Source organism: Lepidothrix coronata, unplaced genomic scaffold, assembly GCF_001604755.1.
Source record: "Lepidothrix coronata isolate B3197 unplaced genomic scaffold, Lepidothrix_coronata-1.0 Scaffold276, whole genome shotgun sequence".
NCBI classification, from domain to species: Eukaryota; Metazoa; Chordata; class Aves; order Passeriformes; family Pipridae; genus Lepidothrix; species Lepidothrix coronata.
This window is the reverse complement of record NW_016690456.1, coordinates 240824-256482: the sequence shown is the minus strand read 5'-3', so window position 1 is coordinate 256482 and position 15659 is coordinate 240824. Positions and strand designations below refer to the sequence as shown.

The 15659-nt window shown below is 36.2% G+C and overlaps 1 protein-coding gene across 6 annotated transcripts in view; it reads left to right on the top strand.

The window, feature by feature from the left end:
* CCSER2 (coiled-coil serine rich protein 2) overlaps window positions 1–15659 on the top strand; it is a 66041-nt gene that overhangs the window by 35432 nt on the left and 14950 nt on the right. For all 6 annotated transcript variants that reach the window (XR_001878303.1, XM_017836349.1, XM_017836348.1 and 3 more), the window contains exons 8-10: window positions 5744–5827; window positions 7342–7428; window positions 8729–8827. Coding sequence is in view for 5 of the 6 variants with exons in the window: in XM_017836349.1 (XP_017691838.1) it covers window positions 5744–5827; window positions 7342–7428; window positions 8729–8827 (270 nt within the window). In the remaining variant the exon portion in view is untranslated. The remainder of the gene's footprint in view (window positions 1–5743; window positions 5828–7341; window positions 7429–8728; window positions 8828–15659) is intronic.

The window sequence follows — 15659 nt, the reverse complement described above, 5'->3', positions numbered from 1 at the left end:
TGGTGGACTGCATAAACTTTGTCCCCAAGCATGCAGTTAATACAGAGATAGCAGGGGACTTTTTATCCAGAGCTTTAAATGCCTTTAACACAAGGACAATTAGGCAACTTGATAGAAGATCTCTGTGTGTGTGTGTAGTTCATTGTGTAAAGGCATGCACATTATAGCCAAATAGTGTGGGGCCCTGCAGAATGTCATATTTAAAATCTTGGTCTAGTTTATAATAGCCAGACTTTCCAAAGAGGCTGTAGAACAAAACCTTGCCTTCAAAAGCTCAGATAAAGCTTTTTGAAAGAACTTAAATGCACAAAATGAAACAGTTACTCCTAATAAGTACATTTTTCAAAATTTGCTCCTTCTCATGTCAAAAGCTTGATCTTCTCCCCCTCTGTCCCTTTAGCAGTGAGTTATTAGTAATAACAGGTATCACTCTTCCCTTCAAACTTTGTCACTGATACTTCTATTTTCCTGACTTAACCTAACCCTATTTTGACTCACTGCTTCCAAACCTCATCACTGGACTTCTGAATGTTTATTCTACTCCCCTGTGTATTATCCAGTCTTTTAATCAAACAATATAAATAGTAATGTAAAGGTAAATTAGCCTGCTGCAGAGTGGAAAACTTTAGACCTTTACTACCTTCATTTACTAAACAATTAGGGCAAAACTTGTATGAAATATCTTTTCATTGCGTAAAGTGTTAAATTCTTACTGTAAACATCAAACTCCATGCTAACAGGAATGAGTAAAAATATTGCAACTTTTTTAACTTCTTGTAAAGAACAGAAATACATTTTTGAAAACAATTAGTTGAACTTCAGCATTCTGAACTCTGAACTAGGACTTGATCTCAGCCTGGGTCATATGACAGATCTCTTCTTGCAAAATATAAAAAAGCAAGGTACAAAGTCGACTGCTTTCAAACTCTGGCTCTAATAAGGAAGCAGAAGTTCTTCTATTAGCTTCACCAGCATTATACATTTAAGTGTATGTCTTGCCTTTCTCCAGTTATGACATTCAGCAATAATATTTAGTTTGAATAGGTAGAAACAGAGCTGTAGTCAGGACTTAGGCATGAGGTCTCACAGGAACAGTTATAGTGAAATAGGAAGAGTTAGTAATTAAATTCAGTTTTATACAATTATCTAATCATCTGTAGTGTGACTTACTGTAGAGCACAGCATGTAATGAATGTGTACCTAGCAGAGTCCTAGGGAGACTTAATGTGCTGTACTGGATTCATTGCTGTGACTGTAGCTCACATAACTGTATATAAATTACCTTGAGTATTACCAGCAGCATGGGCTTGGTGTTGCATTCCCGGTTCTGCTTGGAAAAATAAATAGGTATTTGAGTAATACAGCCTTTTCTGAACTCCATGTGGCCAGGATAACAATGCCAGCAGTACACGTGCTGTCTGCTTACTCCTCACGTGCTGCCAAATCCCTGTATCTTCAAACAGTGAAATCAGGAATAGGACTCTCTCTCATGCAGGGTTTTTAAACATTTTCACGGTACTAAAACCTTCTCTGACTTCACAGTAATGTTATGCTACTTATATGGAGTGAAAAATGTAGATTCTTCTTACACTAAGTGCAGTTGTAATTATTTACTGGGAGATGTACTACAGGTGAATGTTCTCTCTTTAATCCTTAACCGGAGTGCTACCTTTGTGTTGTAAGAAAGAAAATGCTTTGCAAGTCTAATTCTGGTAATAATTGACATGTAAATGTTAATGCCTCTTAAACATGGACTAAGGTACTTCATCTGCATGCTTAATAGTAAATAAGTTTTCTTCTGATCTTAAAAGTTTCTTCCTCTTCCTCCTCAATTAATTTCATAAACTTGCTGCTCTGGGTTGAGGCTACAGAGCTAATGTGTAAATACAATTTTAAGTAAGGATGTTCTTTTTCTAATGCCCTGGAGCCTTTGATCTAGGCAAGGATTGACCATCCTCTGTAATAACTTCCTTCAAGACTGGCAGCAATGCCTTGCAACCACCCTGTGTTATCTCAGATCAGCCCTGACTGCTGTTTTAGGGAGGACTGAAATGAAGCGGTTCACAGAACTGTGGGATCTGTGAAGCCCTTTTTAATGTGAGAAGCATGTTTTATAAAAAAATGTTTCTTTTCATCTTACCTTTCATGAATGGAAATGACATTCTATTTTTCAACCACAGATCTTCATTGTAACTTATCAGATATGAGCAGCACATTTGTATGAAGAGGTGTGAATGAAAAGGTGAACCATGGAGTGCAAAATTGTTAAATGCATCAGTACATTTAGATTAGTGAGTCACTTGTGTACCTTTGAAATACGTATTCATTGTGTTCTTTTCTTTTTGAATCTGGCGAGATCTGTAAGAGAGATTTACCTTTGTTTATAAGAAGCCTGATGATAAGGAAGAAACAGGTTTATGAAATACAAAGACTTTTTATGTCATGTATTAAGTTGTATAAATTACCCCTACAATTATTATTATTTTTTCTTAGCCAAAGAATAGTTCACCTCAGTGACTTAACTGTGCTTGAAAGAAACAGAACCGAAAGAAATCAACAAACAGGAGCAAAATCAAACTGAAAAACTGTAGGTTTCAGCAGCTGGTTAACTTTTGGACTGTCACAATAACAGCATTCCACAGTGGGCAATGGAAACTACATGGCAGTGGTTTGTAGTGATACCTGAATGGAACTACACTTGAAGGGCCTAGAAGTCAGCAGGTGAATAGCACCCTCTGCTTGATGGACACTTAACACATCTTCACTGTTCAAATGAGTAATTCATACTGAAGGAAGCTTTGCATTGAGAATTGAAAGCTAGACCTTGATAAAAATTTAATAAACCTCAGTAAACTTCAGAAGCATTTTTTCAGCATTTTTCAACTTCCTATTACACTATAGATAGTGTAATAAGTATATAGATAGTCTAATGTTGAAAGAATTCTCAAGATGAAATTATCTGTATAATCTTAGTAGTGTATTTTAAAATCCTGTGTATTAAAAGGCAACATATGCTCTTAGGGAACCACAAGATAATTGCTGAAAGTGCAAATGGGTTGATTTTTGCAACAGAAGAACTTAAAATATGTTAGTGTAATGAGAGCAACTTTTGTCTTTCAGCTTTAAGCTTTATATCTTCCTCTCAGGCAATATGGGAGATTTCTTCTGAGAGAGGATACCATTTATCTTGTTTCTTTTATTCTTTTAGAAGTTCTGTAGTTTTTCGTCATTTTACATGTGCTTTTAACTAAAACCTTCAAGTAATATGACCCAAAGAAAGCAAGGGGAAGAGGGAAGCTGGAGAGGACAGACAGTGAGAACAGCTGTATGCTCTATAGAGGTGCATGTTTATGATGTTCAAATATGTTCCCAGGACTGTTATGGTGTATTGAGTCACAGAGCTTGATTTTTTGGTGTTAATCTTTAATTTTTGAAATAAACAACATAAAATGAGAACATGTAGCTGTTGAGAGGATAGAAAAAAATACAAGCAAATGTGGCATTTTTGAGCTGCTGAACTGCTCAGAAAAACTGCAGTGCTCAAAGCCCCACAATCCATAGGAGGTAAACTGCTGGTGGGAATAATCAGCACAGTAGGTTGGAAAGGTAGTGAGGATTTTTTAGTCTGTTCTTTACTAAATACTTGTATCTGATACTCTTCTTCATAAATAGTAATCTGTCACTAAGGAAAAATCAACGTTTAATGTTCAGTTTACAAAAAAGCAATAAATGAGTTCTTTGGAAATTTGTGAGGTGAAGCAAGCACAGGTGTGTCATTGATACTGAAGATTTCACACTTGTAAAATATTGGCATGAGAGCATGGTAAGTACAGCCACTCACAGGTACAGGTTCAATTTGTGACTGTCTTTGGATGAGTTGCAGTGTCCCTGTGACAGCCATGGTGAAGAGTTATTCCAATGAATATTAGCTCATGTTTCTAGATGAAGACTTGAGACTGTAATCAAGAGCTTCAGTTAGACTGTAACGTTTGGGAGCAGGTTTGTAAAAATGTTTGACCTGTAGAAAATTATTTGTCCAGAGAAATGCAGTGCCTGACAGTGGGGAAGAAATAATTGTTACATAATTTGCCTATGTGTACACTTAAATTGTGTCTGTAACTCTCACTGAGTTTGTCTTAAAACAGTAAGACCAATTGCTTTGTAGAAAATTGAGATGGTAATTATTTTCTCAGCAGATAACTTTTGCAAAGGAGTATGAAGCTTAAGTAATATTCAGCATTAAACCAAATTACTCTGATAGCCATGACTGAAAAACTTTAGACATTTCTCTGGATTTGTTGTGTAGGCACTATGCTGATAAATACTAAAATGTTGTTGTTGGGGGGGAAATTACATCTTCTCATACTTGTCTTCAAAAGTTAGCATAAAGGTTTTCTCAGAGCAAGCTTTTAGTCTTGGAGTATTCCAAAAGTGAAGAGAATGTGTGTGTGGATTTTTCTGGTCCCTTTATGCAGGTATTAGTAAATTTAGGATGGTTTTTTAAGTCTTGCTTGAGTATTTTCTAATGGTTTCTGACTTCAGGTTTGCTGTAATTTTATAAGCCTCTTGAAGACATGTCTTGAGGTGTGTGGTTACCTCAGGGTAACCACATCGGGACCCCCCAAAACTAGCCAAAAGCTGAAGTGTTTTCTGTTGACTTAAGTCCAGCAAAAACTTTCCAGTGCATGTGATGGAGTTGAAAATCACTCTAGAAGGTAGTGGTTGAAATAAGTTTCTGTAACGAGCAACAGGGAAAGGACTGTGAAACAATCAGTCACTACTCAATTACTTGATTGTTTCTTAAAGGAGTATGTTATATTCTTGGATTAAACATTGCATGTGAATATATATATATATACACACACACAGACACACACACACGTACATATATATATATACATATATAAATTTATATCAAATTAAAATAATCTCTAACTGAAGACTATCCCTACATAGCTCATTAAGTGTGGAAGTCTGCAACATTAATCCTCCATCAGTTTACATATTTCAGGCTATGTACCTCAACCTGAGTTTCATAGATTAATCCTAGCATGTGTTCAAATGGGAGGCTTGAGTTTCCATTGACAGTGTTAGAGCTGGTTTTTTTTCAGTTGCCCTGTGTTCTTTACATGTGTATTGAGATAATTAAGGCAGCAGTAAGGGAATTGATGCAAATGAACTTAGTTCCTGCTTTGCCAGTGAATGAGTCAGGTATAGTATAGGGCTGATTTAAATCACCAGAGACTATGTGACATACTAACCTTCTTTGTAATTAGGCCTTAATCTGCTGTTGTGGAATGTTTTATTGCTCCACTTACATGCTTTTTAATGGCAATAAAAAGTGTACCAGAGGTATAGAGCTTTTAAAAGCCATGCAAGGTACTTTTGCATGACATGGTTGGTCTTGTTTTGTGGTTTTTTTCCATTCACATGATTACTCCTTCCCAATTGTAGTAATTGTGACCATCTGTGGCTTTACTTCGAGTGTGTGACAGAGCTGCAGCTATTCCTACAGATCTGTGAGGAGAGGAAGACTGTTCATGGCCCTTATTTGGGCACTGTACATATGCACGAGGAAGGCTTTCCTATCAGGGAAGAAAAGGGGAAATTAGGGGTAAGGGAGGTCAGGCATTGTAACAGGTTTTGCAGAGAGCTGATGTGTCTCCATCCTTGAAAGCAAGTTTGCAATGGAGCTGTTTCAGCAAGTAATTCAAACTTGTGTTCTTGTTTTGTTCTCTGGTAGAATGATGACAATGTGTCGCTCCAGGACATCAACCTCTCAGTTCCATCGAGTCCAGAACCACAAGAACCTGAGTCCACTTTTAAGGTAATTGACACTGACTGACTCCACAGAATTAGAAATACAAACTTGTTTGTATTTAAAAAACACACCAAAAGTGTGTGTCACTCTGAAGTACTGCTTGTTGCTTCTTTCTTCTGTTTAAATGCAAACCTAATGAATGTTTATGCACTTCCTTTTTTCAGTTTTGTTAAAATAGAAGGGTTTATTTGACCTTTGAAAATACATACTTACAAATGGTAGCACAGATTAAATAATTAAAATAACTTGTTGCAGTCGTGTGGGAATTAAGAGCTGCAGAGTAACTTTTTCCAAAAAACTTTTACCTGCTTGCTAAGTACTAGAATTTGAAAAGACAATTTTTGCTTTGAAGTGTAATCATACCATACTTATTCAATTACTTGCTCTGTTTCACTACTTTTTACTGTTGGCTTTAGTTTAAAATATCTTTCATGTAAGTTAAGTTTTCCCCAAGATGATGCAGGTATGGGAGATGTAACTAAAAAACAATGTGAACCCCACAAAGGGAGTTGTGAGGTTACTGTTTTACAATGGGTATTAAAGGTGGAAGAAATCACAATGGATATTCCAAACAGGATCATCTTTTATGGTCACAGACTTGTAACGTTGTGCTGTCTGTGGTGGTAAGGTTTTATAGCATGGCCTCTTATTGTAAAATTAGTAGAGAAAGATACTAATTCTCTACTTATGGGAGGGGAATAGTATTTACTGAAGGTATAATGAAGTTATAAATACTTCTTGAAGAGGAAGAACACTTAAAATCTAATTCCTGTTTGGGGCTCATCTGTCCAAATCCTGGTTGCAGGGCATTAGAGGTTTGTTAAAGCTGTGGATCCATATGCATCATCCTTTAGCAACCCTGGTTTCTACATTGATAGCATTTAGTTGTTTTATGATATGTAGTTGTTGTGCTTGTCCTTCTACAGTCACCTCCCTCAAAATCTTAGAATTTTAGTCTTGGAGAAAAAAACACTGCTTTTTAACTTAACAAAAACCTGTGAGACTCAACTGACATTTTTGAATTGTCACTTCTTTAATTGATACTAGCATATGGTTTGAAAAATTGCACAACAAATCAGGTGTCATCCTGAAGCAATAACTATTAACATCTTTAGTGAAACTGGAATAGTAAATGCATGCTGCTAAATGGAAGTATTCCCCTTAATTTATGGCCTAGCTGTAATGGGCTGGTTATAAAATATATGCAAACTATCATGTGATGAAAAATGAGTTTTTAAAAAATTTATTCTTGCATATTTACCATTTTTTTTAGTCTCTGAACTTTGCATAATTATAATGTCTTCATTATAATGGCCTCTTAAAGAGACTTCCAGTCAAGCCTCTTCAGTCTGTAGTCTGTCTGCCTGCAGCCCGTCTCTCCATGGGAATGGGAGGAGGAAAGCATGTGCTGTTACTGCCAGTTCTCCATGCACAACTGATGTAGTATGTCCTGTAGGGGTGTGGATTTAGACTATGGAGTCCTTATAGAAAACCTCACAGTGCTCACTGTTCTGTTGCAGATGGATGATCTGCTGAATGAGATCAGGCAGCTCAAAGATGAACTGAAGAAAAAGGATGAAACAATCAGCCAATTAGAGCATCAGCTTGTAAGTATAATGCTGAAAGTTTAGCAAAATCCCAAGAGTGCACTGCAGAGTGGAACTAGACAATTCTGGTGAAGGCTTTAAGGCAGCTAGACAGCTAATTTTTTTTCCTGCACTTTCATTATAACAAAGGAAGGTTTGGATTCTACTTGAACCCACCTGGCTCTTGGGTTGAGAACCTCTTGTAGAGGTTCAGTTAGAGCAGACTGATTGTACATGTCCCAGTGTGTTTGCAGTTGTGCTCCTGAAATCTTTAATTCTGTAGACTAGTCATGATTTGTATGTGTGGCACTAAGCAAGGATGTTTATACCACTGTTGAAAGTATTTAATTTCCAAAACTGTTTTGAACATAAAGTTCTAGAAGCTGCTAAAAACTATCAATGGGCAAAGATAAGGCTATGTTTAAAGTGTTTTAAAAATTAACAAGTATTGGGGCTTACCATTCTTGAAGCTTTTGTTGGTGATTTTTTTATCCCTCTCCGTTCCTCTGCTGTCTGTTGGTTTAATAGAGAATTACACCATAGAATTTAAAGCTGAGCAAGTTAGTATTCAAACTTGATTCTTTTTTTTTTTTTGAAAAAGCAATAAAAAGCATGTTGAATAGTCAGATTAAATTGGCCAAATAAGGACAAGTTATGGGGACACTTTTGTAATAAAAGGTTCAGGAAGACACCTCAAGCAAAAGTCACGTGTGCCTTTTACCTCTTTGCTCTTGTTCTGAGTTTGGATTTTGCAATGTGTATCTCTGCTTTTGATTCCAGTAAATTCACCTGCTGTGACAATTCTTGTAAAATAGCCCCATGTGTTCGAGCCATTTCAAACCACAGCAAGATCTTACAGATAGGGTAGATGAGATGCCAACAGGTTCACACCATATTTATCATAGTTGGAGGCAGTGTTGTGTGTGATAAATAATGAAATGTCTAGCATGTGCTTTTGTACATGTGTGCAGTGGAGCTGACCTGTGCTCTTCTTCTCCCTGTCTCGTTTTCATCGTTCCCCCTGAAACAAAAATGAAAGGTTAAGATTGGGCTTTCTTCTCTGCTGTTTAAACAACAGAATTCCAGATCACTTTTTCCAAAAGTCAACATTTTTTCTGGATTACTTGTAAATACACTTTGGGAAAAGCAGCAGTTGTGCAGCACTTTAAAGAGTATTTCTACAGTTTAATCATGTTGTGCTCTACAGCCACTTAATGCATGATGTTTGAATGCTGGGCCTTGACTGTACTTTTCAAGAGGCTTAGTTGGTTAACCTCTAACTGATTCTTGTTTCTTTTTTCTCTCTTTGGGGGTGATGAAGGCCACTAGATGTAACTGCCAGAAGGACAGTCAAAAACCTGCAGGGGCATCGCGCACGCACGCTGATAAATTCACACAAACCTCGTGGAGGAGGAGTTCTGTGAGTACTCTGTGCCCTTCCTTCCTGGTTACCACCACCTGCAGTTCGTTCTCCACTTTTAGTACTTTTGCTGCCACACAAATTGGCCTTCTTTAAGAGATTCTGTGCTGTATGTGGGAGTAGTATCCTTCCTGCAGTGCATCCCTCACATTCTTTTGCAGCTCTTTTATTTGTTGCAAACATTTCTTTTAAATTAAGTAATTAAATTTTAGAAGTTGTCTCTTTAAATAATCACCCTTTGTGCTGTTTAAGTTACAGTCAGTCCAAGCTGTGTATCTAGTCATATTTAAAGTATTTTCTTATATCCTGACTTTAAAGTCACAGGTATATCTTTGGGGTTTTTCCTGATCAGATTTTCATTGTTGACATTCTCATATTTATTGCAGAAAAGCAACTAAGTTTCAGTGCATAGATGTAAAAGCAAAAGTTAATATTATTTAATATTTCTTATTATTTTGATAATTAATTTTAATAATTTGACTCATTAAAAAGATTATTGGGTGAAAATCACTTTGACAAAAGACATCTTCATTCCCATATGTTGTTGCATGGTTCACATTTGCTTCCATTATATAAAACTTATATTCTTCATGGAACACTAATAGAACACTTAAGATGGGGAGAGACAACATATTTGATATTATGTAATAATAGGAAATTACCTTTGAATCCAAATTAAGGTCTTTGTCAGTCACCAGCACATAGCATTTGGATCTTGAAGCTACTGCTCTAGCTAGAAAACCCAAGAGGTTTTATTAAAAGGCTAAAAATGGGTTTGATTTTTTTGTTTCTTAGTTTTTACCCTATGATGAGTTACCTGATTTAAGATTGTAGTGAAGACAAATCACCTCTGCTATCCTTCTAAAATTACTCTTTTAAATATATAGTGCTAGGGTAGAAATACCACCACACTTTATGTTCAGCATGTGCTGGCAAACAGCTTTATGCAAGCTTTCCAACCTCCTCCTGTCTGATAAGAACTCAATGTAAAAAAATCATAACCTTAAGTAGTATTTGGTTTACTTTGACACCTCTGCTCCAGAATGTACATGTCATGTCATGTCTTTGTTTACCCCATTTATTTCTTTTACTTTGGAGCTTTTGAGCTCTTGCATTGTTTCTTTTTCCTATGATTTAATTTCACGTGTGTGATGTTCATGTCATGTTTTTGTGCACTGATACTGTTATAGTGGCTGTTGTTTTCATGTTCCTGTTTTTCTATCTCATTTTTCACATGAATTCAGAAACAGATTAGTAATCATAGAAAGTTAGTTGCTGACTACACAAGTTTTAGTTTGAGCATCTTGTGGTATTAATTGATAAGACAAAAATACTGGAGAAGATGTGGAATTTGAGTTGCTGTCTGAAGCAGAAGGAATCACTCAGCACAAGTGTCTGTTTTGGTCAGGTTGGTCAATATATTTCTTTTGAGCTATTTAGTAGTTTTGTTCAAAAAGACACATTTTTTTTGTCAGGAGGAAGTTTGGGTTAAGGGGCTGTATCTTTAAAAAAATAAAAACTACTGTGTTTATGGTTGTGTGTGTGGATATATGTAATGATACACATATGTAGTTGTGGGCCTATGATCATTAGATGCACATTACAAACATCTCAGTATTTTTATCTACGTGCAGAATTTCTCATGAAGTTGATAAAGAACGTAGGAAAATTCATGAAGTATTGACAAATTTCAAAAGACACTGCTTCTCAGGAGCTTTTATTTGTAAGTGATACCTGTGAAGTTTTGGGCAGAATGTGTTGGGTGTGTTTTGGGGCTTTTTTTCATGTCTTCACTGGCATGTTTGTAAGTCACAGGGTTTCTATAAGCCAACAGAAACTGGTGGGAGCTCCTTAATGTGGGATTTCTTCAAGGAGGACCATAGTTTGTTGTAGCCAAGTTTTGGTTCTGATGACCAGACCTCAACTGTCTGGGTTAATGCTTCCTCTACTAACATGCATTTGGATGTTTCCTTGCATGGCTTAATAGAAGTATAAATGTATGGAACCAGTTTTGATCTAGAACCCAACATCAGAAAATGTCTCTTGTAATGGAGAGGAGACACAATCAGCTCTTACTTTCTTGAGGTAAGAGTACAATAAATAGAAACAAGGAGACACCTGAGTAAAATGTATTCTCACTAGTAAAAAAAAAACAACCCAAAAACGCTCTTAAAGAAATTGTTTTGCTTTATTAGCATTCCTGTTCAGTTTATTTTAGTGGTCTTGACTTATAAGGTTTATTGGTCCTAAATGTGGTATAAATCATGAAACATTCTTAATGTTTATGAAATTATGAAGTTTTTATAGAGACTACTTTTTTTTTTAAACTGAATTGTAATTGAAGTCTTGGCAATGAGAGAATAGCTCCTTTGAGGCATATAAGCTTTTTGCTTCTTTAAGTTTAGTAATAGTTTTCAGTGTTGATGAATATTTAACTATTTTATTTTTTCCTATTAGTACTGACCTGCCAGTCACTTTAAATGATTGTGGATATCAAGGAGTTACTTCAGCTGAGTTATCAAAACTTTCAAGATTAATGTGGCAGTTTATAAATTCCTTGTATTCAATATATTCTATGCAAATCAGAACTGATACAATATGTTTATTCCTGAAGTGTAAATAGCAGTCTGGGATCACAGTAGTTTAACATTTCAAGGAATACTTTAAATGCTTACTGAGTATTGTTTTATAAAGAACAGATGCTAGAATAAACTAGGAAACAGTGAGAGTGGAAATCAGCTGTTATAAGACTTCAGTTAGAAATTTAAGACCATATGAGTTGCAGCAATTTGTTGCTATTCCACTGGCCATTTGAAATAACTAATTTTTCTGCTCACTTCATGGTTCTGCCAGTAAACAGGCAAGTGAATATCATTAAACATACTCTTTTTTAAAAGTCATGTTTGTATCTGTTTCTTTGTTACTAGACATTTCTAGAAAATGGCCTGTTCTGGTGTGATGCTCAACTTTGTCTCGTGGTTTTCTCTTTAGGGACCAGAGCTTTTTAAAGTACTTTTAGGGTTTTTTTTAGTATTTAAACTTAAATATGTACATAAATGGAAGCTACATAACTTTAGATTAATTTTTGGAACTTAGTGCTCATGTAGTAAAACCTAGTGGCTGAAAAAGAATGTGTTGGAAATTGGGCACCTTACAAATTAATTGGTAGCTACCTGTTGCCCAGCTGCTGTGTCTGTGACATGGCATTTCTTGTAAGCAGTGCCCTGAAAGGATGCTCAAAACTTAGGTAAATTCTAACTATGTATTAGTTTTGATTAACTATGCTCTGGATAAAGGCTTTTACAAGTATTCACTGACAGAAGAGACCGTGACATTCCTAAAAGGATTTCTTACAGATCTCTTATACAGAATTCGTTGCAATTAGTTTATGTCTATCATTTAATTATCATGGAAGAAAATAACTGAAACCTGGAAGAAGATAAAAAATACCTGAAGAAATTAATGTTCATGGACAGCTTGCAAGGAAGAAAAAATGAGCATCCATTGCCACAATTGTCTTGCAGGCTTTGCAGCATTGTTTCTGTAGTACTAAATACTGGTATTTACTTTGAGAATAAAGGGGTTAGATGTCAAGTTTTTGTTGATAAGTGATTTCGTTTCTTGAACTGAAAAGGCTGTTTGCAGATGCTGAGAAATAAAAGACAAGCAAGCAAATTACAAAGCCCTGAATCTGGTTGAAGATACCTGCAAAGGATTCTGACCCCTAGGGTCCAGTTCCTTAGCATAACACAACTCCTAGTTCATCTTTGCTTTTCCATTCCCTGTACAGTGTGTACAGTAAAAGTATTTCCCCCTGGTATCAGAGCAGCTCACAGTGATGAGAATAACCTTTGCTTCCCAAATGTGGGTACAAGGTCATTCTTGTCGCTGGTGAAATGACAACAGAACCTGCCAGTGTTCATGGGAACATGCATGTTCTTGTTCTTATCTACATCTTTTTTCTCCTTTTGCCTTGAGATATTCTCTGCCTTCCATTTGAAATTTGTTACACTTCATAATTCCAAAGCCTTTCCTGTCAATTGTTTTGATGAACCTTTGTAATACCTTGGCTGTCTTTTTGTACTTTTGTCTTTTAGGTCTTATTACCTCCTTCCATCTGAGCCTTAAACCTCCTGTATGTGTCAACTCCCCAACTATGAATTTAAACTTCCAGGTTTTGAAGCCTAGTCCCTGTATGTTAGTGTTCATCTTCACATCCAGCCTTGGTTGCTGTTTGCTTGATGGTCCATTCTTACACACTTTCTTGGTGAGATGGAGCCACAGCTCAACCAGGTGGTCATGTTGTGCACCTGTGTCTTGTGCTGTGACTGTGCATGACAGGTAGGCACATCCACAGAAGAGAGGTCCCTTGAACCCTTCACAAGCAATTCTTGTTGGTTGAGTGTAAACCAGCACATAAAGACTGGGTTGGGGGTTTTTTGTTTTTTTTTTAATCTGAATACATTCAAAAAGACTACTGCATGTCAGAACTGCTAATTCATAATCTTTCTGGGTGCTAGGCTAGCAAGAGGAGTCTGCTGCAGAAACATTTTGTCTGCACTGACACTGAAGTGTGTCACTCTAGGTTTGTTCATGATGTGGAACTCTGTGTGAGACAGCTGGCAGTGCTAGGTGAGACACAGCCAAAATCATCTCTTCTTCAAAGTTCTCAAAGGCTCCAGTTGTATGGACAAAAATGGATCTTTGTGTTTCTGCAGCAAAAAAATGTTGGAGTATCCCTGGGAAAAGAGCTGGAGTATTTGTCTGTTGGGCTAAAATTACTGTGCAGCACTAGCTTAGAAATATTTCTCTTTTCCTTTTCTGCTAGGAACAATTGCTTTTGTTCTTGTGATTGCTTGTTCTAAGGTTGAGGTTTGTTCATAGCAATGGAAAACTCTGGCCTTAAAGTCTTTCTAGTAGCATTTAAAAAAACGAAGGACAGCCAACAGGTTTTCCCAGTGCAGTTGGAGTCAGAACTTCCTAAAGCATTTGGCAGCAATAGTACAACTCATCCGGATCTCTGAAGAACATTCATCATTTTTGCTGGTTTGGAGGCTGCTTTATTTCAGCTGCTCTTATTTTTCAAGTCCTGAGTCTCCTGGGTTTTTTTAAATTGTGATTCGCTTCCCATTGGGGATACTTTTGCTGTTTCACAATTCCAGTATCTGGGAAATGAGAGGAATGGGATTTAAGTTAAGTAGCTGGATGCACATAGCAGCTGAGGGGAGGAACTGTTCTGACTACTGTCTAACATTAAAGTGTAAGTGGAAGGAGTTTCTTCAGAACCCAGAGGAATCCCATCAAATGTGGGGTTTTTTATTTATTTTTTTTTAATAGAAGCTGAGGTAAGTTCAAAATTCAGAAATTCAAAGTCTGTGTATTTTGAAGACGCACCATTGTCTTAGGATATGTGTTTATTAGTCTGTTTCTTTTTTCCTCTTCTTTGGATTTCGTGGGAACCTCAGTAAACATTTGACTAATATAAGGAGATGAATGTGAATTGTTGTTTAAAGGAAAAACCTTGATAAATTTGCTGGAGTTTTGTGCAATAAATACTATTAAAGGAAAAGTAATCTTTTCATAAACCAGGCTTGTTTGCAGATAGTACTCTTAATGTGCTGTATCAGTGGGATCAGTACATCCATTATAATTTGTAAAATCAGTGTAGGCCATAACACTCAATAAATTCTCAGTGCTGTATTTCCTGGTTCTTACTTGGTTCAATTGATGTTGATTTTAATTACCTTATTTGATGTACAATTGAACAGTCCTTGTTTGGTTGGTTTTTGGGGTTTTTTTGGTGTGGTTTTTTTGTTGAGTTTTTGTTTGTTTTCCAAAAAAAATTCTGGCATTTATTTGACATTTGCCTATATGGAGCAGTGTCAACTGTAGTATTTGGGAGAAGGGGATTGCACCATGCCTGGAGAGCAGTTCAGCTTTGCGGGCAAAAGACTCAAGGAAGTTACTTGTGCTTTCTTCATTTGCTTCTTCAGTCAGACTGAGGATAAAATACCATGAAGAATTATTAAGACTGTACTTAGTGCTGTGCTTTGAAGTGCTAATATGGATGTTTAAAAATTTCCTGAATGTATCAAGACATGTAAATATTTCATTGCTTTTACAACAGTATCATAACTGTTATGTAGCTCAGCTGGCTTGTGCTTGTCTTAATCTCTCTTTTCAGAGAGTGGAAGGGAAAGGATATAAAATTTTCACCTCCCTTCTTAATGTGTTAAAAATTTCAAAGAAATCTGAAAAAAGCCCATTGCCAACTCAGATAAGTCTGTGCAAAACCAGACTTGTTCTTGATGATAATGTGGAGATTCAGTTATCTTTTGAGAATGGAAAGAATTTTTTGTTCTACCGTCCTGACACAATTTAGGATGAAATGTGAACAAGCCTGCAAAATATAGTGTTCTTTGGTACAGTGCTGTGAAAATCCAAAGCTTTTGATCATTTTCTCATCAATCGCTGATTGATTAATCTTGTTCCCGGGAATATTTCTATATTTAATACCTATTCAGCTGATGCAACACATTATAATATTCTGTCATATTGCTTGACTGAAACTAGTACTGTTTTAGCAGTCTAAATACTGTGATGTTAAAAACTGTGTTGTCCTCCACTGATGGAGGACTGGAAGAAGACATTAGGTAATCAATATTTCCATCTAGAGATAATCAAATTGAAGAACTTGTTTCATTTTTTTCCCTTAGATTTTGCTCCAATAATTGGTTTTTCTCAGGTTCTGAAGAAGAATAAAGCAATCTTGTCAGTTTTTTTCCTTTATTTCCTGTTTTAGATTAAGTGTTCTGGCTAGCTGATTCTAAAA